This window comes from Gadus morhua, chromosome 12, assembly GCF_902167405.1.
Source record: "Gadus morhua chromosome 12, gadMor3.0, whole genome shotgun sequence".
Taxonomy (NCBI): domain Eukaryota; kingdom Metazoa; phylum Chordata; class Actinopteri; order Gadiformes; family Gadidae; genus Gadus; species Gadus morhua.
In genome coordinates this window covers 8,103,862-8,125,982 of record NC_044059.1, presented here as the reverse complement: position 1 = coordinate 8,125,982, position 22,121 = coordinate 8,103,862, and the positions used below count along the sequence as shown (strand labels likewise).

The 22,121-nt window shown below is 48.9% G+C and overlaps 1 protein-coding gene across 6 annotated transcripts in view; it reads right to left on the bottom strand.

Annotated features, from left to right (window-relative positions):
* Nucleotides 1–22,121, bottom strand: part of opa1 (OPA1 mitochondrial dynamin like GTPase) — a 44,999-nt gene that overhangs the window by 5,498 nt on the left and 17,380 nt on the right. For all 6 annotated transcript variants that reach the window (XM_030372462.1, XM_030372463.1, XM_030372466.1 and 3 more), the window contains 8 exons: nucleotides 21,235–21,400; nucleotides 20,560–20,712; nucleotides 20,065–20,173; nucleotides 18,990–19,069; nucleotides 18,542–18,682; nucleotides 18,010–18,126; nucleotides 17,773–17,866; nucleotides 16,630–16,740 (listed from right to left, as the gene is read on the bottom strand). In XM_030372462.1, coding sequence (XP_030228322.1) covers nucleotides 16,630–16,740; nucleotides 17,773–17,866; nucleotides 18,010–18,126; nucleotides 18,542–18,682; nucleotides 18,990–19,069; nucleotides 20,065–20,173; nucleotides 20,560–20,712; nucleotides 21,235–21,400 — 971 coding nt within the window. The remainder of the gene's footprint in view (nucleotides 1–16,629; nucleotides 16,741–17,772; nucleotides 17,867–18,009; nucleotides 18,127–18,541; nucleotides 18,683–18,989; nucleotides 19,070–20,064; nucleotides 20,174–20,559; nucleotides 20,713–21,234; nucleotides 21,401–22,121) is intronic.

Here is a 22,121-nt window from a genome sequence, read left to right as displayed (position 1 = left end):
TCCGAGAACATGTGAAGGAAGGGCAAATAGTGGACTGGCCACGATGAGGCTACGGGGACGGAGGGTGGCTGGATGCATCGGGCAGGGGTCAGCCATCAGGGGATAAGGTGTTCAGATAAGGGCCCAAAGCAGGGTTCAGTGTTGCCAGATTGGGCGGGAAATCTTGCAACACTGGCAGGGTTCATCCCTGGTCACATGCAGAGCAGAGGTTGCCGGAGAGGGGGGGGGGGGGGGGGGGGGGGGGGGGACACTGAAAATCCGTGGGAATGGCCGGGAATCCCTCACAACAGGTGGGGGAAATCTGTGCAGGGAAGCTGTCAACACTGTTCAACCCGTCCAGTGGTGAACAGTCCTATTGATTTGTTGGTTGAGATGGGGGGGGGGGGGGTACAGTTAGTAAAGTCAGAGTATGGGGACAGCCGTGGGAATCGAGTGCCTTAACCATGGCAGTGTTCTAACCTCATGCTCCACGATTATTAAATCATGTTCATTCTCGTAGCGGATGCACTCGGTCGCCCTCTACGACAATACACTTTTATTCACCGATTACACCACAACACTTGACCGCTGTAGAGCACTTTTAGATCATAGTCAGCAGATCCAAGAGGTGGCCCGATCGCGGGTGATACGTCTCTCGAAGCGATACATCTTAATGTATGAGGATGGGGGCTCTCTCGCCCCCTTTATAAAAGGCATTCCTAACGACATTAAAATGAGGCCGCCACAGCTTTCACGGCAGCAGGGGAGACACGGGTACTTGTGGAGAGCCAATATTCCGGGGGGTAGAGATTGCTGTGAGAAGCGATATATTTATGTCCCTCTCCTGCACCATCTGTTTGTTTCCCAAAGACGTTGGTGAGGGGAGGGACGGAGGGCCACAACAAGCCTTTTCTTCACGAGAGCCCCTGCGGAAAAGGCAACAAAAAGAAAGTGAAAGAAAAAAGTAGACAGTCACCATTGGCCTGTGCCTTAGCAGGGCTGGAGCCACGGGAGCAAGGGATCCTAAAACCCCTTCCATTTAGCAGCCTGTTTACCTAAGAGATGAGCCCCCAAACACGGCCATTCAGCCGCCAAGCCCCTTTATCTCGTCATGAATATTCCCATAATCCTCTGGCCTCTGTCCCAGAGAGGCCCATTCTGGAAGGTGAAGGGGGGGGTGGAGGAGGTAGCGAGGAGTGGGGGGGTGCCGAGGGGACTCTCACCCATTCAGAGTATCTCTCTCTCTCTCTCTCTCACCCCCCCCTCCCTCCCTCCCTCCTTCCTTCCCTCCCACCTCCTCTTTTCAGAGCGTTCTCTCGCCTGATCTTCACATGAAATGATATCTCACTCACGCCCACTCTGCAGAGTCCCTAAGCCTGGCTGCTTCTGGCCTCAGCCCCCCCTGACAAGGAGCGCGCCCAGAGGAGAGCGGGCCCAAACGGCCCTTGATTGACCCGCTGTTCAGACGACCGGGGGCTGCCAGGTGCCTCTGCTGGACAAGCGGGGATCTCACGGGCAGGAGTGCCAGGGAGGAGAGGCTGTTACTAAGCACCCAGGCAGGGCCGGAGAGAGAGAGAGAGCTTAGGGGCAGTAATGGCTGCTCTCCTGATTATGAGAGGCATGCGTAGAGTGAGGGGTGGGAGGGGGTGTCGGTAATGAAAAGGTGGCAGCGGAGAAGATACGGCCAGCCGGTGTTGGCTGCGCACTCGGCGCTGAAAGCCCGCTCCAGACGCGATGGGTTCACCGCCTGGTCACCGCAGGGGTAGAGCAACTCGCTCCCGACCTGTCATCGTACGGAGACTTACCTTTTTTTATTTTTCTGCTTCGACCAAGGCCACGGCGAACGCGGGGACGACAAATGTTTAAGCATCCGCCCGCCCTCTCTTACCCCATCCTTTTCCAAAGTAATCTCTTAATGTAACAAACAGAGGACTCCTCCTCCTCCTCTTCCTCCTTCCCGCCGGTTGATTTGTCACTGGATCTGCATTGTCACGCTGTAAACGTGACAGGGGGCGGCCGTGGCGGGGGCCGATGCGGGGCCGAGCGTGGATGTCGACAGCCCGGTGGCCCCGTGAAGTGACGGAGCCATGAATCAGCCCGGGGAACAACTGGGAATCCCAGGGCCGCTTATGTCCATAGCAGATGGAGGAGGGAGAGGGGAGCGTCCCGGCGCGGGGAGGGAGCGCAGGGCCTGAACGGCGTCGACACCCAGAGGGTTAAGGGGAGGTTATGGTGAGAGCACGCTGCGTGCAGATGTGCCGAGCAAGGCAGAGCGGGTTGGGGTTAACACAGCGGTCGGTTGACTGACTGCAAATGTCTGGCAGATTCAAAAGGGCAAAAATCGAGGCCTGATCTATTAGACTATTATTGTGCATTAAGTGACAACGTTAGTATTTAAGTGACTCATGGTGTAGCATCACCAACATTGGTTTGGATGGAAACGAAGGGAACGTCTTCATAAGAAAGCAATCTTTTAGGGGTAAAAAAAAGTAAAAAGCACGCACAGCCTGTTACATAACGCAGCCATCTTTATCTGGTTAAAACAAATGCAATGAATAAATCTATGGGGGAAAAAAAAGGAAGACACAACCCTAAAGGTTGGAGACAGCAAGGCTACACTTGTAACCCAACGTAAATTAAAGACAACCGTCATCGGCGACTCACGGGGATGTAAATCACCTTTAGTTGGCCGTTTGAGGATTTCTCGGCCTCACCTCTTGCACTCCAGTGGAGGCCGGCGCTGGGTCTAAGTGGTGATCCATCACCAGGGGCCACATGGGCCTGGGGGGACGGGACGGGCGGGACGGGACGGGACGGGGGGGTTATGGGGCTGACATGAGAGCTCTGAGCTCAGATCCTGTTCATAATCCAGGAGGAACTCCCCCCCCCCCCCCCCGCCCTTTACTGGCTCAGCTCACAGGTGTTTGGGACTAGCCTAGGTGCCACTGGGACCGACTGGGAGCCATTGGGAGCGTGAAGCCATGCCAGATAGGCAGGGAGATATTGTGCGAGGGAGGGGGATGCATCTGTCCACGGACGTCCGCACCGTTTTAACGCGAAACAGAGGGGGGTGGGGGGACCATGCCTACCGGCGTGTTGGCCCCTGGTCAACCGACGTGGAACGACGAATAGGCTTACAAGCACAGGAGTACACAAATCATTGTCGAGCCACACACAGACGCGCACGCACGCACACGCACACACACACACACACACACCAGAAAACACAGCATTAGCATTTCCATTAAATTAACATGGACTGCCTCAACCCTTTAGCAATTCATGCAATAAACGCAATTCCGTGTGGCTCAAAAGTTTGGGTAGCGTTGACATTCTGTCAATGAGCGGGGTTAACTTTCAAATCAAATAATAATAATAATGATATCGTGTTTTCATTCCCCAAGGAAGAAAGCATGCAAACGGGTAATGGTGAGAAGTGGTTCAATTTGGCCCAATCCAATCCAATCCCAAAAGATGGGATCATATTCCTCCTTTAAGTTTTTCTGTCAGTTACCTCACGCTCCAAGGAAATACTTGCCACGGTCCTTAAAAGAAAATCCATCATTCAGGGATCAGTTACCTCCCCCCTGGTTGGATTTAATGTTAGAAATGTTCTCTCATTAGCGCAATCCTAGTATCAAATACATTGGCTTACATTTGAACAGAATGTTCAAGCAGAACACAAATCTCCTGCCCTTATTGACCGAATTTACTGCAAGATACGGTACTGAGAACATTATGCATCAGATAAAAAGAACAATGTCAAAGGCTGTTTTTGAAGCAAGAGACGATTTTCCGTAACAGTGCCCAAAAACAATAAAGTGTTTTTGTTTCCTGATGCTGAAGTATCATTGTTAATGACGAACATTTCGAGGGCAAGGGCATGGCACGAAATGAGTCAGTTGATACAAATTCTGCAATGGATAGTTTTTCACCATAACTGTCACAGAATGCAAGGTTTTCCCATTAGCTCATCCCTGCCAGCACCTTATCACACAGATAGAGACGGGGGGAGAGAGACAAACAGGCACAGAGAGAAGGACAGACAGACAGAGAGAGAGGGAGAGAGACAGAGATAGAGCGAGAGAGAGACAGACAGACAGAGAGCGAGAGAGACGGAGACCGACAGACACCGAGAGAGACGGAGACCGACAGACAGAGAGAGAGCGAGAGAGAGAGACAAACAGAAAGAGAGAGAGCGAGAGAGAGAGACAAACAGAAAGAGAGAGAGCGAGAGAGAGAGACAGAGAGAAAGCGAGAGACAGCGAGAGAGACAGAGAGAAAGCGAGAGACAGAGAGAGAGAGAGAGAGAGAGCGAGAGACGGAGACCGACAGACAGAGAGAGAGGGAGGGAGCGAGAGAGTGCGCTAGAGGATATGCGATGGGACAGGTCTCTTGGGATCCTGCTGTGCTGGAAACAGATGGAGAGAAGGTGAGGCTCTCCTTCCATCACACACTTCATACCACTTCCTAGTTTCCCACACTAACCGTCTCTTCGCCCTCTCTCCCCCCATCGCTCTCGCTCTTCATCTCCCTCTCCCTAGAGGGTGAAGGACAGGTCTGCGTTCTGCGGTTTTATCTTCTTGTCAACACTCCCCTCGTACACCCCCTAAATACAGTTCCCAGAGTGGAACTGTACTGGCTTCACTTGCCATTTCTGCTACACTGTGAGCAGTGAGGTTGGACGTCAGCAAGCAGTTAGCTTAACTGCTTACTGACCCCTGCTTAATGTCAAATGTCCAAACTTTGTCGAATGGTTATGCAAAGCATTTTGTTTCCTTCTTGGTTGACAACAAAAAAAAACATCCTCCACATACTGATTATTGATGCATGCAAACTACATTTCGGAGTGCTTAGGAAAGCGCTAATATGTGTACAAGACATTATTATTCATAACTGAAATACTTAATTTCAGTTATTTATAATAAAAGAGATATAGTCATATCGGAGGCCACGGTGAAGTTCAAATGATCGGGGAGAGAAGAGTTCAAACATTCTCCGGTGCGTCCTGGCTGGGGAATCAAGTGAGCTGAACCCCTGCTATCTAAAGACTCCAGCTTTCCTTCAAGTGAAGGCAGATGCTCCACATTTGATCAATGACAGAGCATGTTTAACAACAACTCTCCCCGCCCTATGCCCTGGGGACATTCTCCTACCCAAGGCACTGAAAGGAGTTCAAATTGTACAGTTTCACCACCGTTTATACTCTGATCATGCACCCGATACATGTCAGACAGCGTCAACTAACCCAACACACCTCTGCCATCGTCTTCTACGACATTTATTTCAAAATAAAAATATAATTATCAATCGAGGAGAGAACGCCTGATCTGAAAAACACACACACACTGAACTTAGATGCACCCGGACCATAAAGGATTAGCCTGGTGAACGTAAAATGTATATAAAACAGCATCCACGAGTCCAAACCCTTAACCCTTGCCTCCTCTGCAGCCATGCTTTACCCATTAGGCGCGCGCGGAACCAGTCCCGCCTTCTTTCCACCCCCGGGGCTGTTATAGCGTCATGCTCATGACCCCCGAGATACAGACCACGTTAGTCTCGGTCCGTCTCTCGTGCCGTCTGGCTGCTCCGTCTACACGTTCCGAGCACAGGGTCCACCCCCCCGCCCTCCCCTTGAAGACAGTGAGAGCCCAGATTTACACTCTTCCCCGGGAATCACCCTGCGTGCTGCCAAGGGCCTGTCAGACACATGCTGGCCAGAGGATGGAAGGTGGGGTGTGTGTGTGTGTGTGTGTGTGTGTCTGTGTCTGTGTCTGTGTGTGTGTGTGTGTGTGTGTGTAAAGGGGAAAAACATCTTAACCTCCGTGTGCAGGGTACTCTTTAGTTCACAAACGCGTGTGAAAGGGTCAAAGAGAGAAAGCAGAAGTGTAATCTGAGAAATATATGTAATTCAAGCAAATGTCTGAGTGTAATATAAGATACGTTTCTAGACAACCAAGGTGTGTGTGTGTGTGTCAATAAAAGTGAACAGAGGCAGAGATAGACAAGCTGGCGTAAGTAGGCTGTTAAGGTCAATGGTTCAGGTGTCTCTGTGTGAGTGCGTGAGGTGTGTTAAAACAAGCATGGACAGCTTTGAGAAGAGAGAGAGAGAGAGAGAGAGAGAGAGAGAGAGAGAGAGAGAGAGAGAGAGAGAGAGAGAGAGAGAGAGAGAGAGAGAGAGAGAGAGAGAGAGAGAGAGAGAGAGAGAGAGAGAGAGAGAGAGAGAGAGAGAGAGAGAGAGAGAGAGAGATGAAGGATGGGTGGGTGGATGGAAGGGTGGGCGGGGCCAGCCATGGGTCATGACCTGGACAGGTAGCCAGGGAAGCTGCCAGCCTGCAGACTGGCGGGCTGTGGTGTGGAAACAGCCTGAGCAGAGGGAAGGCTTGAAGGGGAGAAGCGATAGAGAGGCTCATCCTCCTGAATGTTAAGGAGGAAGGCTTTGCTCTCAAGCAGCTCAGCAAGAGGGGCAGCGTGGGGGCTGGAAAGAGCCATAACCCTGACACATGGAAGACTCTCATCACTCAGGGCTTTGAATCAGTATCATTGACCATTCCATAATATGCTTGTGAAATCGAAATTCAAAAAAAAAAGAAACAAACATACAGTACCATCAGGGCGGCTGGGGGTCGTTTTGGTGCCCTACGCGAGAGGGGGGGGGGGGGGGGGGCATTTTATATATTAGGTAAAAACATCTAATTTGCCGAAATTGAGTGATATGTTATACAATTAAGAACAAACAACGGCGGGCCTCTTCATAACTAATTTACCAATTTTTTTAATTCAATAATGTCTTCTTTTTTTTTTTTTTTTTTTTTACAAACTTAAATTTTTGGTTCCCCATCATGTACTTGGTGCCCTACGCACTCTGCATACTCTGCGTATAGGGAGCGGCGGGCCTGAGTACCATACACCAAAATCAACATTTTATTGCTGGAAGTTAGTCCTGACAGAAGTCAGGACTAACTGCAAATAAATAAACAAAGAATAAAAGGGATAATCTGGCTCAGCGAGGGCAAAAGAAGCGTCCCACCACAGAACTCGCTGAGAGATGCGGTAGACCAAGGCCAGAGGTAAGCGGAAGGAGAGGCAGAAGCGAAGAGACGAGGGAGAAAGATGAAAAAGAACCAAGCAGCGGAGGCAAACCAACAGTGACTCGAGTGCAAGTCGGGCAGACTGCGCACACACGTGCACGTGCAGGCACGAGAGAGGCGACGCAAACAAGGGGAGGAAGACGTGTACAAAGGGATCAGCTCGCCAGAAAAAAAAAGAGAGAAGGAGAAGAAAATAAAAAGGTGCTGTTTTGCCGCAGGGCGGATCTGTTGGGAAACGTTCCCCAGGATGAGGGGCCGGGCGGGGGATCAAAGACGTGGTACGGGTGGTGGTGGTGGTGGTGGTGTTTGCCTACTACACCCCATCGCTCGGGAGCGGGCAGGTAGCGCTTGACTTCCAGCCAGGGCCCTCCAGGTCTGCTGTGCCATCGTTAAACTAAACAAACGGTGGCGCGCAAACCGCCGCCAAGTCCACAAGCTCCACGACGCCGCCCTGTTCCCATCCATCACGTTCACACTCAGGCCCCGCGCTGTGGGAGAGCGGGAACCCAGGGGAGGGAGCGCCCGTTCACACGGAGCCACCTGCAAGCACACACACCCAGTGCACACACACATATACCCGCACGCACACTACGGTCGGGGAGCAGAACCACAGGAGAGGAGAGAGGGGTCACATGCACCAACCTGTAGTACACACAAACCGGCCTACACACACACACACACACACACACACACACACTACAACGCTACGTCCCCCCATACAGCAGAGCAGCAGCTCCTCTCACTAATCACTCCGACGGAAGCTGCTGGAAGGAGGGGGAGAGGAGCACGACGGGAGGAGAAGGAGGAGGACGGGGAGAGAAGATGAAAGGACCCGAGGAGGAGAGTGGGGCCGAGAGGGCATTCCAGCGAACAGGCCCAGACAACCAGAGCACTATTGTATTCTAACCTCACATCTGCACACACACACACACACACACACACACACACGCGTACTCACCCACACACAACCGCTCAACCATGACTAAGGATTTAATCTCACCGGAAAAAGAGGTGGGGGCGGGGGTGTGGGGTTGCACTGCAGAACGGAGCTGAGGTAATAACGCGACTGTGTGCACTTTTGCACGCACACACACACACACACACACACACACACACACACACACACACACACACACACACACACACACACACACACACACACACACACACACACACACACACACACACACACACACACACACACACACACAAAGTGGACGAGTGCACCCGTTCCGGCCTGTGTACTGTACAGACACGCGCTCTCCATCAATCTGACATCGGCAGAGAAACCGGGCCAGGAAGAGGGAGAAGGAGGAGGAGGAGGAGGAGGAGGAGGACGAGGAGGGGGGGGGACGGGGGACGAGGAGGAACAAGGAGGAAGAGGTGGGAGGCGGATGACAGGCAGGAACCACAGCCTCTCTTTCACATGGGGCCAATTCATCTGACATGTGAAGAGCCGGGGATTTGATGGCTAAAGAGCCTTTACAGTCCCCTTTACACCCCCCCCCCCCCCCCCCCAGCCCCGTTTGCACAGCAATTTGCCAACTTGAGAGCGGGCCGTCGCTCTTTCACCGGGTGAGGAAGAGACGCGGGCAAGCGGAACGGAGGTGGGGAGTGGTAGGGGAGGTGAGGGGATGTGGTGTGTGTGTGTGGGGGGGGGGGGGTAGAGCAAAGGCTTTGGTTCACACAGGAACCTTAAGAGCATTTGGATGTTACCTGCAGTTCAGATATTCTTCCCACCGGCACCCACAGAAAGAAAGATAATATGCGATTCCCAGAGCAAACATCCTCCCGTACATTATGCCTTCTCCGACAGTTATGGGGGGGGGGGGGGGGGGGGGGGGCGGGGGGACAAAGACCAGCGCACAAAAGGGTTTTGGAAACCCTTTTTTGGGGGACGGACGGACAGATTAGACATCATTCATTGACCTCATTGTTTCTGATACAGTTTAAAAGGAAAAGGGAGTAGATCCAGGATGTAGCAATGCATTCTCCTGCAGCAGGTTCTGCTTTGGCCTTCTTGACAGGGGACAGTGCTTGTTAAGAGGATACACAGCTGCTGTAACACACACTAAAGCTTTATTGTGTGATGAACGTTGTTTGTATACTCCTGTGGCTTCTGCACAAAACACACACACCAAATAAACAGCAGAACAAGCAAACACACGCATGTGAAACGCGAGGCCCAGTCAGGCGTGTGCACGTCTGTCACAGGACAGAGGGCTCTTGACACCGGCCTGCACCCGAGAACAGCAGCATAGTTTGGTTAACAGCCCTCTGTTTATCCCCCACCCCACCGAGAACTGGTTGTCAGGTGAGAGACAGGAGCACCCTCCCTCCCCAGAGAGAGAGAGAGAGAGAGAGAGAGAGAGAGAGAGAGAGAGAGAGAGAGAGAGAGAGAGAGAGAGAGAGAGAGAGAGAGAGAGAGAGAGAGAGAGAGAGAGAGAGAGAGAGAGAGAGAGAGAGAGAGAGAGAGAGAGAGAGAGAGAGAGAGAGAGAGAGAGAGAGAGAGAGAGAGAGAGAGAGAGAGGGAGAGAGAGAGAGAGAGAGAGAGACAGAGACAGAGACAGAGACAGAGACAGAGACAGAGACAGAGACAGAGACAGAGAGAGAGAGAGAGAATATATTGCATTTTGATTACTTAATATTGAGCAATGTTTTTGCCAATAGTCAATCAAGAGACCGCCTTTATTAACTATTGCCAATAAAAATGCTCAACATTTAGTATATGCTCATATTTTGACTCGAGTTGATTTAATTTGACTCCCCATAGCATCAAAGCACGTTGTCGTACGGGCTGGACATTTTTGAACAATGTGCTTTCAATGAAGGAAACAATAGCCCATTAATCTGCGTCACCAATGCTACACATCCATCAACCACGCCATGCAATGTTCATGAGTTGTTAGGCAGGGTGGGCCGGGGGGGGGGGGGGCTGTCTGGAGCAGGTAGCCTGTGGAGCAGGATGACCTTCAGGGTCACACCTTGCTGTGGGCCGGAGGCACGGGCTGCCTGCCCCAGACACGCTAGCACCTCTCCAGGGTGGTTGTGGGGGGGGTGGGGGGGTGTGTGTGTGTGTGTGTGTGTGTGTGTGTGTGTGTGTGTGTGTGTGTGTGTGTGTGTGTTGTTAGGGCTTTGACTCCGAACATCGTCATTCCTCGTTCAGTGAATGAAGTATTGATTAGACAGCGATTTATTAGAAACCTAATAAACAGTTGGAACGTGCAAGACCGGTAACCATAGCAACAAGGTAAACAAACCACGCAAAGCCCAATCCAGGTCTTACTGAAGGCATTTAATGGTCAAAATATTATTAATAAATATTCAAATATTAATATTAATAAACAAACGAACTTTGAATATGATTTTTGGGCAAAAGTCAAAGCCCTAGTGTGTGCGCGCGCGTGCGTGCGTTCGTGCGTACGTGCGTGTGTGTACGTGCGGGCATTTGTTATTTGTTTCAAGTTCAATTTCAATACATAGTCAATGAGCAAGACGGCAAAAAAACAACTGCATGACCTGAGCTTATTAAAACAAGCAATGGGGAAACGACAGAAACATAAGACGTAAACAACCATGTGAACATTGTTACCCTATTATGTGTGTACCTCCATGTCCCCGTCTAGAGTTCAGCAATTACAGCGTAAACATTCATACATAAAAGAAGGCTATTTGAAATCCTATGCTGGCAAATAGCCCATCTTTTCATGAGCTAAACTTTGGGTGCTCTTCAGGAACTTCCCCTACGCCAGTATGCCGTCGTACTTTGCCTTTAGGAATGCATCTGGTTGGGTGCTCTGAGGCAGATCGCTCCGTCAGGCCGTGAGTCAGTCTGCGCCGCTCATTTACAGAGATCGACACCCAGCGCCTACACATGCACACACACAGACAGTGCTCTGTGTGGGATGTCTAACAACCCGCATCCTCCCCTCTCCCGCTGCCTGACATGAGCGAAACGAAGCGGCATATGGATTAATTGATGAGAGGAAAGCCCCCCTTACTCTCAGATTCAAGACGTTTTAAACACTGATACGAGAAAAAAAAGAGAAAACGATTACAAGAATCAAATCATAAGACGAGCGATTAAAAAAAACAAAAAACTGTTGATAAGCACAACGCCAACGACACTTAAAAAAAGGCAACAAATCAAGCGTTACAAGACTTGTCGTTGGATGGGATGGGAGGGGATGTGAGGGGATGTAGGGCTGGAGGTCTAGAGGTCCCCCCCCGCCCCGGGAGCGGGAGTCCTGCCGTGCTCGCCTCTAATTGCTGTTGTCGACGTTGCGGTACGCGTTTGTAATTAAAACACTCAAACTCGACAAGTCAAGTCTGCCTGGGCTTTAGGCTTTAACGGGGGACGTCACTTTAACAAGTCCACACAAAAAACTAATTAACGGCACGCCGGTGATAATTCTAGGCTGCTCTGACGTCTGCTCACCGCCAGCCCCCCCTCTCCCACACCACTTGACAGTTTATAGCGTTTAGGATAAACAGTGGGCTTTTTACACATGCTCTCCTGTGTTAAGCTAATGTCTGCTGGAATGATTAACAGATGGCCTTACAAGCGTAATAAAATCACCCCAATGCATCTCTGCCCTATCTTTACACTCAAGACATTGCGATTGTGATTGTGCGTGTGTGTGTGTGCGTGCCGGCATGCGTGTCTGCCTGTGTGTCCGCGCAAGTGCGTGCCTGCTTGTGCATGCGTGTGTGTGCCTGTGTGCACACGCACAAAAGCGTCTCTGCTCAACAGATCGCTTAGTAGATACCAAAGGCATTCCCACATCCCACATCTCCCACGGAGATGAGTCTTCCACGGTGGGAAGTGGGAATGTCACGCCTATTTGGAGGGGGAGGAGGGCTGGGGATAGTCTTTCCATATAGGGCGTGCGAGGCTAGACAGGCCTGGGCATTCCTGACACTGTGTAGAGACAGAGAGGACTTGAGGAGAGAGACAGAGAGGACTTGAGGGGAGAGAGAGAGAGAGAGAGCGAGAGAGAGAGGGACAGGCATGTGTTTGGTGTCCAATGTAACTGAAAACCGGGCTCCATGCATGAGGGGGACATCAAGACCAGCGCCCTTTAGATTCGTCTGACCTAGCGTGGATGGCTAGAGGTGCGTTCCGACACCCAGCTCTTCTTCCAAGACATGGGCTGTGTCCAACATCACACCAATCGCTCATGTAAATATGCAGGACAACATGGCTGCCATGAAAGAGGAGCGTGCGAGCAGGGTGACCCCCAGCTGCGATACTGGCCACTACTTTACTATGAAACATTAAGGCCAGCATTGTGGAGGCGGCTGCAGCTCCAAATGGGCGCCTTTGCAAGCAAGTACTAGGAATTATCAGCATAGTAAGACAGTAGGAAGAAAAGGGTGTGATTTTGAGCGATTCTTGGATGGTACAGCTGATAGACAAGCCAATATTAATTATCTAAATCGTGAATGGCTGACTTATTCAGCTGCAGTTTAAGCCCCGCGTTGGTAAATGGTTAGAGACAGCCAGTGATTATTAACGGCATAATCTGATAAGAGTAACGTTTCGGCATTTACAGGTAAACTAGCAGGAAGCAATCGCATTCGTTAATAATTTGGTGTGTGTGTGCTTGCATGCATGCATGAGCGTGTGTCTGCACAAGGCCGAAGCACTGAAGGATGCCAGGTTGTGTTTGGTTAGCTCAACTGATTTCCAGCGTTGCCCTGAAAACAAACAAGACAGGAGGCAGCCATTCACCGGCAGACCCTTAACAGAGAGGTCCTTATCAGGGCCGCAGGAAGGAAAGAATCGAGAATAAACATAGATAGAGAGGGAAGACCGAGGGAAAGGGTGGCAAGTTCAGTATGTGGGTGGCAATCGTGTAAATGTTAAGTCACACTGCTGATGTGATGTAACACACACACCTGTGTGTGTGTGTGTGTGTCCGTGTGTGTGTCCGTGTGTGTGTGTGTGTGTCCGTGTGTGTGTCCAGGTTGACTTTTACCGATACTAAGGCTTGGGGTTATCAATAAGATCTTTGAGTCTATAGACCAGAGGTTCTGCAAACAGGAAACATAGTGCCAAATGTCATCCGTCTTGGAACAGACGGCACAAGCGATGCAAGGGTAGGTGTGTCTTACCACCCAGGCATCATGCAGAACACACAATGCACGCAAACAGCACATTGATATGGTTATATCAATATATGCAACCTCAAGGTAAGGTAAGGTCTCTCTCTCAAGAGAGTTACCTGGTTAGGTTAAGGAAAGGGTACTTAAGGAGTGTATGTGTGCACAGACATGCATGGTTTCCTGTGCATCTGGGAAGGTCAGCGAGTTTATGTCTGTGTGTGTATGAACATATGTACATAAGAGGTGTGGGTTTGCACACATTAAACGGTGTGTGTGTGTGTGCGTGTGTGTGACGGGGGACTGGGAGGTTAAGTCCAGGTCCGGCGGCACGCCTAGCTCGTGCTGCACCAGTGGCACACCACTGTCACCACTTAGCTTAATAGGAGGACTGCTGAGGATGCTTCAAACACGCGGCGGCTGCAGCCCTGTTATTAAGCCCAACCGCCAACGGATGGCTAATAATTAGCGTGACGTGCCAGGGAAAGGCCTTTTCTGGCAGCTAATAGCACACTATTAAATGGGCATGTAAACACAAGGGCGTCCACTTCCACTCCTATCGTATGTCAATGTTTGATGTCCTTGTTTTGTTTTTTTTAACTGCGTAACCAAGGTATTGGAAGTAATGCCTTGTTCAAAACGCCGGCCCAACCGAGGCGACCACGGGTAGATCGTTGGTGGCTGAAATCATTCAGCGCTGAGATACAGACGAACTTCAGATAAAGTCCCATCCATGGGAATGGCACCGAAACCAAACATGCTCCAATGGCTCCACTGGAGCGGTTGAGGGTTGGAAAGTGGGCCCCTGACTGCACGTGGTCAGCCATGCATGGGTCGGTGACAGCGTTTATAAAAACTCAGGGAAAGTTTGTTTTGTTGTTGTTGTAGTTAGGCGAGTGCCTGCAAGTATCGGTGGTCTAGATGGGTCTGGGCTTGCCTATGCTGGCACAGGCCAGATCTGGCTAATAGTCAACGTTCAGGGGAGTGGGTGGAGATGGGGTCAATGCTGTGTGTGTGTGTGTGTGTGTGTGTGTGTGTGTGTGTGTGTGTGTGTGTGTGTGTGTGTGTGTGTGTGTGTGTGTGTGTGTGTGTGTGTGTGTGTGTGTGTGTGTGAGAGAGAGAGAGAGAGCGTGCCACAGCTGAAAGTAGAAGCCTCTCCCAGGGTCTGGTTACCAGCGGGGGTCCAAACAGAAACAAGAATCAGAGTCTGCAAGTGACTCATTCAGCCGACGCACACACACACGCACGCACGCACGCACGCACACGCACACACACACACACACACACACACACACACACACACACACACACACACACACACACACGTCAGCATGCTTAGGGGTTTGTCAGTTGACCTTTGACCTCCCAACCCTTCCCAGAGTACCTGTCCGACAAAGACCAGCCATCATTGACTCCAGCTATGCGGTCTGACAGCGTCTGCTTGAGTGACTACACCCTACATACCTGCTTAGCATCAGCCCTTTAAAGCACATGAGCTTGACTCCAGCGAGACCCTGTAATCCACCCATATGGGCCTGTTAATGCATGGAAAACAACCAGCGCCTGGGAGAAGAAATACGACAAGACAGACCATTTAAACCCTGAAAAACAGGAGAGATAAGGTCTAGCAGGCCAGGACGGGTCCGGCGGTCAACGTGTTTGTGTTTTTTGTGAGACAGTGGAAAGCACTGGTGCTGTGCTGAGAGGCAGCACTTGACTGTAATAAAACTGGTGCTTTCATTTAGGGCTGGGCAGTCCTGGTCGATTCTTCCGTTGATATGCACTTGTTTGACCAAATTCTAACCGGTCGGACAAGCGCTGATACTTTTAAGGAAAAAAGCGCTTATTAATGCATTTATTTCAGGGGTGGGAGGGACAGATGCAGACCAATCTGTTTTATTTTTGAGTGATAGGCTATAGTGTTATGAATAACATTAATTATTATAAAGAAATTATATTGAAGGCTCTGTAGATCCTGCTTTAATAATAATACGCTTTGATATACTATGCGATTTATAGGACAGGAGGTAAAAACTCCTGGTTTTCACAACTTTGAAATCGCCCAATTAAAAGGAAGACAGTTAGTTGTAACTTACTGAACTACTGAAGAAGTCGATCTGACCGCATTTTATTAAAAAGGACGACAAAAAAGTATGTAAAGTGTAAAGTAAGGCAACGTTTGCAGGCATATCATCTAATGGAGTGGATGTGAAACCCACTGACGTCCTCCAAACAGCAACTATGTGATATTAGCAGGTAGAGTAGAATGCACTGTGGCCGATAATGAAAATCAAGAGATAACACGCAGATTTCTGTTTGCTTAGTCGAACTTCAGTCTACCAGGAGCCCTAATTTTATTTTTCCCCACCATAATTAAATTGGCTCCAGTTCAGTTAGGCATGAATGAAAAATAAATAGGAATAGAGACAAAAACGAAACCTTAATGAGGCAATTATGCCTTTACACACTAATTGAGACGTGACCAAAAGGGGATAACACTTTTTTTCTCTGCTTATTGTTTTAGTGTGGCGAGTCAGAGAGAAGCAGCGATAGACCGAGAGAATGAAATAGACAACGATAGAAAGAGAGAGAGGGCGAGAAAAAGGTTAATCAGTAAAACACACATTAAGGGTGAGAAAATAAACAATCTATTAATAAAATACGCTAGGAAAAAATAAAAATAGATGGTCAGAAGAGGCAAAAAGACAGATATACGCAGAGAGAGGTGGTGGAGCATAGGGGGAGGGAGAGACCTAGAGAGGAGAGGAGAGGGGGGGGGGGGGGGGGGGGATTGAGAGACGGACAGAAATAGCGTCCGAGCGAGTCAGGGCTCGTCTTGCAGGCACAGTGCAAATTATGGCGTGTTTAATCAGCAGAGTTGTGTTAACAAGGAGCCGGCAGGCGGCTGGCCCTGACGGGCAGCGGGCGGATGCACGGCTATAGTGTTCAAACACACACTTCTGTGGCAGTTACAGCCTCAGAACATTTTTATTATACAACCGCGTGCAAACACCTCCCTGTTAGTTAAAGATTCGACTCATTTTGTATCTAAGTGGATCTATCTAGCTAATTATACAGATAACGTACGTAAGCTTTTGGATGTATAGATAACAGACCAATATAGACCATCGGAAATACAGCACAACACGCATGTACAAATGGGCGTTTCAAATAAGGCATGGCGCATTTTAGATCACGTGGTCGGCCTTGAGATGTGTCTGATGGATATTCAACAGAGCCCAATCTACTGGGACAGCCAGAGAGACAAGAAGAAGACCTGTGGATTCACCGAACACGCATTATTTAGAGACTACTGCCACCTGCTGGTAGCACCAGAGGCTCCTATAGGTGGGAGCACTGATTAAAAGAGAGTGTGAGTGTGCGTGATTCTGAGTCTGTTTGTGTATGAGAGTGGGTGAGTGAGTGAGTGATGAGTGAGTGAGTGACTCACTGAGGTCCTCGGCCAGTTGGACACGTCGCCCGATGATGAGGTGCTTCTTCTTCTCAGAGTCCTCTCCAAAGTCCTCCAAGACTTCCTTTACGTTTTTCTCCAGACGTCGTACTGGATAAATAGGAGGGGAGGGACAGGGTTAAAGAATGACAACACACAAAACAAAAAAAAAACGAGAACAAAACAATGCAGAACGAAGCAATGCTAATCCCCACCCACAATATTGTTTTCCTGTTGGCTATGAATAATTAATACCTTTTTTTTTTGTGTTCCCACGCACAAACTATAGTCTGTATATCTCCATAGACGCAAAACCAGTAGATACTCATTTTCAGCTATTCAATTAACAGGACCCCTGGTGAAAATAAACAAAACCAAAAATGCCTCCAACTGTTTTTCTACCTTTTAAGGGAGGAAAAATAAGTAACCAACAGAGGACCATAAACAGGGTTTCCACACGCGTCTGGGACTACAAGGTGTTCAGGTTTATTACCGCCTAGCACCGCGCACACACACACGCGGGGCGCTCATTCCGCTAATGAGCAAAGCGTTGAGCAGCGACGGTGGAAATAATTAGGCTTCTGTGTGGGGGAGGGTTTGCTTGGGGAGGACACCAGTCAGAAACCTGACTGTAATTGGCCCCTTGATTGGCTGCAAGCGCTCTAATGGATGGAGTGTGTCTGGGGCGGAGGGGGACTGACTGTGGGTTGAGAGCAGTGGCAGCGAACACGCGCAGGGGTTCCCTGTGCACTGGGGATTCTATTAAAAACGTTCCCTGTGGACCAAAGTATTGTACGAGGCGCTCCTGATGGGAGTGGTGAAGAAATTACCCTCTGGGTCAGTGATCACTGAATTAAACATTACCGTTTCTTTGGTTTTTACACAATTTGAAAAGTTTAGGTACGATGTTAAAAATGTTTTAATTATAGGTGCAGTTAGGATCCCCATGTCGGTCTCGTTCTGCTCTTTCTACTGAAGACACTTTCATATCGATAAGTAAGGAAGAAAAATAACACGCTTTGAGTTGGTTTGTGTTTGATTAACAACCTTAGAGACGATTAAGGACATTCGGTTAACCAGAAATAGTAAAAAAAAAATGGGTTTTACAATTTCTAATTTTTCTGTGCAATTTCATCAGCTTACCCTCATTGTTGGTGAGCTGCTGTCTCAGCGTGTTGGCCGTGATCATCAGCATCCTCTGGATCCGCCAGAACAACACCACGTCGTTGCACTCCAACTGTAGGTGGAGGTGTGTGTGTGTGCGCGCGTGTGCGCGTGAAGGAGAAACAAAGGAACACAAAAGGTTAGCGGTCGGATCCTCGGTTCATTCAGAGTAGTTTAGCGTTAGGAGCGCCCCCCTGATGCACTCCCTTCCCCCACCTCAGCGTCCACAAAGTGCCTCTGGTAGTAGTAGAAGCCCTTCTTGCACAGGTTACAGTGGATCAGCGCCTTCTGCAGGAAGTGCCGGCGGTACATCTGGTGCCACGTGTCCTTGATCTGAGGAACGCAGGAAGACGATTGGTCGCTTGGTGTCCACGCTATATCTTGAATAAGGAGGCAGGAACGTTTTGAAGCGGAGCGGGATTGTTTTTTTAAACCCGATGCCTGCTGTCTAAATGAAGGCAAAATTGACCACGATTCCAAAGCATTACAAATTTAATTTAAAAATGCCTATAATAATAACAAAGTGTCCAAAACGACAAAATGATAAACATTTGGTAATGTGTCGTATGATACAAGGAGGTCATTTGAGGTTGTTCCATGTTCAGACTACCGTCAGAAGAAGCCCTGTCCCAGCAGATTATTGTGGCCCCCGTATGGCCAGCTTGTCATGTACATATGCCATGTGGCGTCCTATCCCGAGTGTGTCAGTAGGCCTCCGGTTTGCGGGTCCCGTGGTCTGGGGTCTCACCAGCACGGGGTCCACCTGCACCCCTCGGCCCTCCAGGTTCTTGCGGACCGTGGTGACCTCGTCGTTGGCCAGGTAGGCCGTGTGCTCCTCGTTGAGCTTCAGCAGGCGCTCCAGCTCGTTCTTGGTCTCGTTGCGGATGTGCTGCATCGAGGGAAACGGAGGGATACAGACAAAAAATAAATAAAAACATTTTAACATCCACTCGAATAACTATCGATTATCTGCAGCTTGAAATGGTGTCTTCAGGCCAGCCCTGGTAGCTTCATTGAGAGACTAAGCAAGATTATATCCAACACGCAAAGTTCCCTTCCCTGAGGAAGCTAGAGTTGGGGTCAAGTTAGAGTCAATAGTTTCGTCCATCGGTATTCAATAATGCTATACAGCTGTAGTATCTTGGGACCTGGGGAGAACCAACGGGCTACGGCACAGTATAGAAGTGACCTCTGACCTGATCGGCCGTCCGACTGGACCAGTTCATCCACCTCTGCTTCCAGTCAGGCCCCACCATATCCTGAATCACCGACTCGGCTTGAAGAGGAAAAATAAAAGGAATGAGATAGAAAATGACAAAACTGAATGTCTGTCCCGCTCTAAACATTTTGCACTATAAAAGGTTGCTAGTTCGATCCCCAGCTCCTCCTAGCCGAGTGTTGATGTGTCCCTGAGCAAGACCCTTAACCCTAACTGCTCCTGACGAGCTGGCTGTCGCCTTGCATGGTTGACTCTGCCGTCGGTGTGTCAATGTGTGTATTAACCGATGTAAGTCGCTTTGGATAAATGCGTCTGAGAAGGAAGGCTTCTTCCTTTTTCCGCTAGGTTTACAGATTCGAAGAGTCTAACGCTATGCCTTAGCGAGGACTCGACTTACAGGCGCCGCAACAAATAACAACTGAAGCCCAAATCACGTAATCAAAACATTGACGCATCGCAATTTTCCGCAGGGGAACACGGCAAGTCGTTGCTGATTGGTCAAGCAACAAGCATCCGTATAAATCAAAACACTGCGCTTTTCAGTGGTTACATTTGAATGACATTTGAAACATCTTTTTCACATGGATAGCTTTTTCAACATATCTTCAAAGGAGTGGACTTTGTTTGGTGTTTCTGAAGAGACCTGTGTGAGTCATTCACAATCAGGTAGAACAACCACAGACGTGTGAATTCATCTTCAGCTAGACGTGAACATGAGCACCAGAAACGTTTTCAACCTCTCCCAATCCCTTTTGAACATGAACTGTATTATTTGAGTTAGGTACTTTTTGCATAGGATCCTGATGATCCAATGTGTTTTGCATTTTATTTTATTTCTTGCATTTTATTGCTCATTATTTTGTTAATATTATTGTTAACATGTTCAATCAAATAAAAATAAAACCACGATAACTGCCAATGGCCTGCTGATTAGTGTTAACACTACAAAGATCATTGCAACTCCAGTTCCCCTGTATGGTGACAGGCTTCTATGGGAGGTAAGGACTCAGGAAGCCTGGGTGGGTAAGGTACGTAGTGTAAAGGGTACATACTGTCTTTGAGGCGGGACTGCAGAGTCTCATCCATGAACTGGATGGCTGCGTCCCACTGGGGCTTGTCTGTAATGGAGCGGTCCTCCAGGGCGTTGTGTTGGATCACCCTCTAAAACACACACGCACACACACACACACACACACACACTTATCATTATTAACAACTTTGGCTTTGTCATATTGAAAGTGTAACACTTATGCTTTCATGGTAGCTTTGGGACACACTGAGGGCGATATTCAGTGACCAATCCAACCATAAACCCACACAACTATTTACAAGGTTTGACTCAAGTTTCAAAGTTTTAATCGAATCCATGATAGAGTTGTAACTCCCTTGAGTCGAGTAATAACGTACAGCGGAATCTTGTCATATTTCCTTTTGTCTTTTTTTAACATTTAGTGCACGAATATAAAATGACAGCCTCTTCAGGAAGAGCCTGAGTGAGAGATGAGGTCCAGGGTGGGGGGGGTTGATGTCCGGGATGGGGTTCTCACCAGGCTGTCCATGGCCCTCTCGTTCCACTTGTGCCTCTTGATGCTCTCGTCCTTCACCGCCTCCTTCAGCTTGTCGAAGATGTCGTCCTGGTCCTTGCCTTTGTACTCGGCCATGAAGCGGGCAAACTCCTCCTGCAGGGTCTCCCACGCCACCTGGGGGTCACAGAGGAGAATGCATTGAGGAGGGCCGCGGGCACTGAGGATTGAGTCGGGGTGTTTCCTTATGTGCACTCCTCACTTAACAATAGTACAGCTGCGTGAAATAATTACTATAAGAAGTCAACTTACATTATTTTTCTAAAATCGTTAGCCTCATAGCATAATTGCCTCAGTCATATTTTGGCCAAATGATGATACCTAACCATACTCTACTCTCCTGATGCTGCAGATTCACTGCGCCTCATTGGCTATATCTTAAGCCAATCAGAGAGCTTTTTACATTAAATAATCACTATCTGCCTAAGTCATCTATTTGACCTAGTGTAATTTGTGATGCTAAATACAAGATGAACCTTCAAATATGACTTAAGCAATTACGCTATGAGCCTAACGAAATGCATTTCGAATTAAATAAATAGTATCATTTCGTAAAAAACTATTTGCGTCAACCAAACTGAATCAGAATTCAACAATTCAGAAATCTTTTTTTAATGATATCATTATTTGTAACGTTACCTCCAGTGCTTTGTGGGGCAGCTGCTTGTCGGTCCACTGTTTGAGCTTGATGTCCACCGTGGTGTTGAAGGTGCCCGAGTTCATGGTCTGGGCTGCAGGCAGGTAGATGTTCTCGATCACATGGGTGGACACGCGCTCCCACAGCTTCTTCTGCAGAATGGCCTCCCTGAGGGGAAGCAGGGGGAAGGAGGGTTAAAGGTCATGTAGAATAAATAACACTGTTGGATAAGGTGCACTTTTAAAATGTTGTTGTACTGTTATGGACCTGGCAGCGCTGATTTAGGAATTCACCAGCTCAAAACAATTAGGATAATTCCAGGTGATTCAAGGTGAGTAATTGATTCACCAACATGCATTTTTTGGTTCGTCTTTAATCCCTTCCATTGAATATTCCCTCAATTCGGCTACATTTTGAGCAATTATAAAAAAAATAATAATAATCTAAATGATTAAATATTTAAAAATAATAATGTGAAAAAAAAACTATTTTATTAAAATTACGATTTTTTTAAACCTAGCTCCTAGCTGGACAGACGCACAGGCCAGTGAATTGGTCATAGCTGGACTGCAGCTCCAGCTATGAAGCACAGAGTAATCCACAGGGGCAGGGGAACAATGAGCAGAGGGGGCCTGGGTCAGCATCACTCCCCACTATCGAGCCGCGCCATCGCCAGCTCGCTACTATCCCGTCGTTGCACTTGAGTGTAAAATACCAATACAGCGGGGAGCACACCCGCCTCTTCCCAGCAAACAGCTCCTACCTCTCCCTCTCGTACACTACGGGGCGATGAGACAAATACGTTCAGGAACGAACAGTCCTCCGGGATTTGGAGCAGTGGGAAGCGCTCCCACCCATTGCCGTCTAATTTATCATAAACACACTGTGC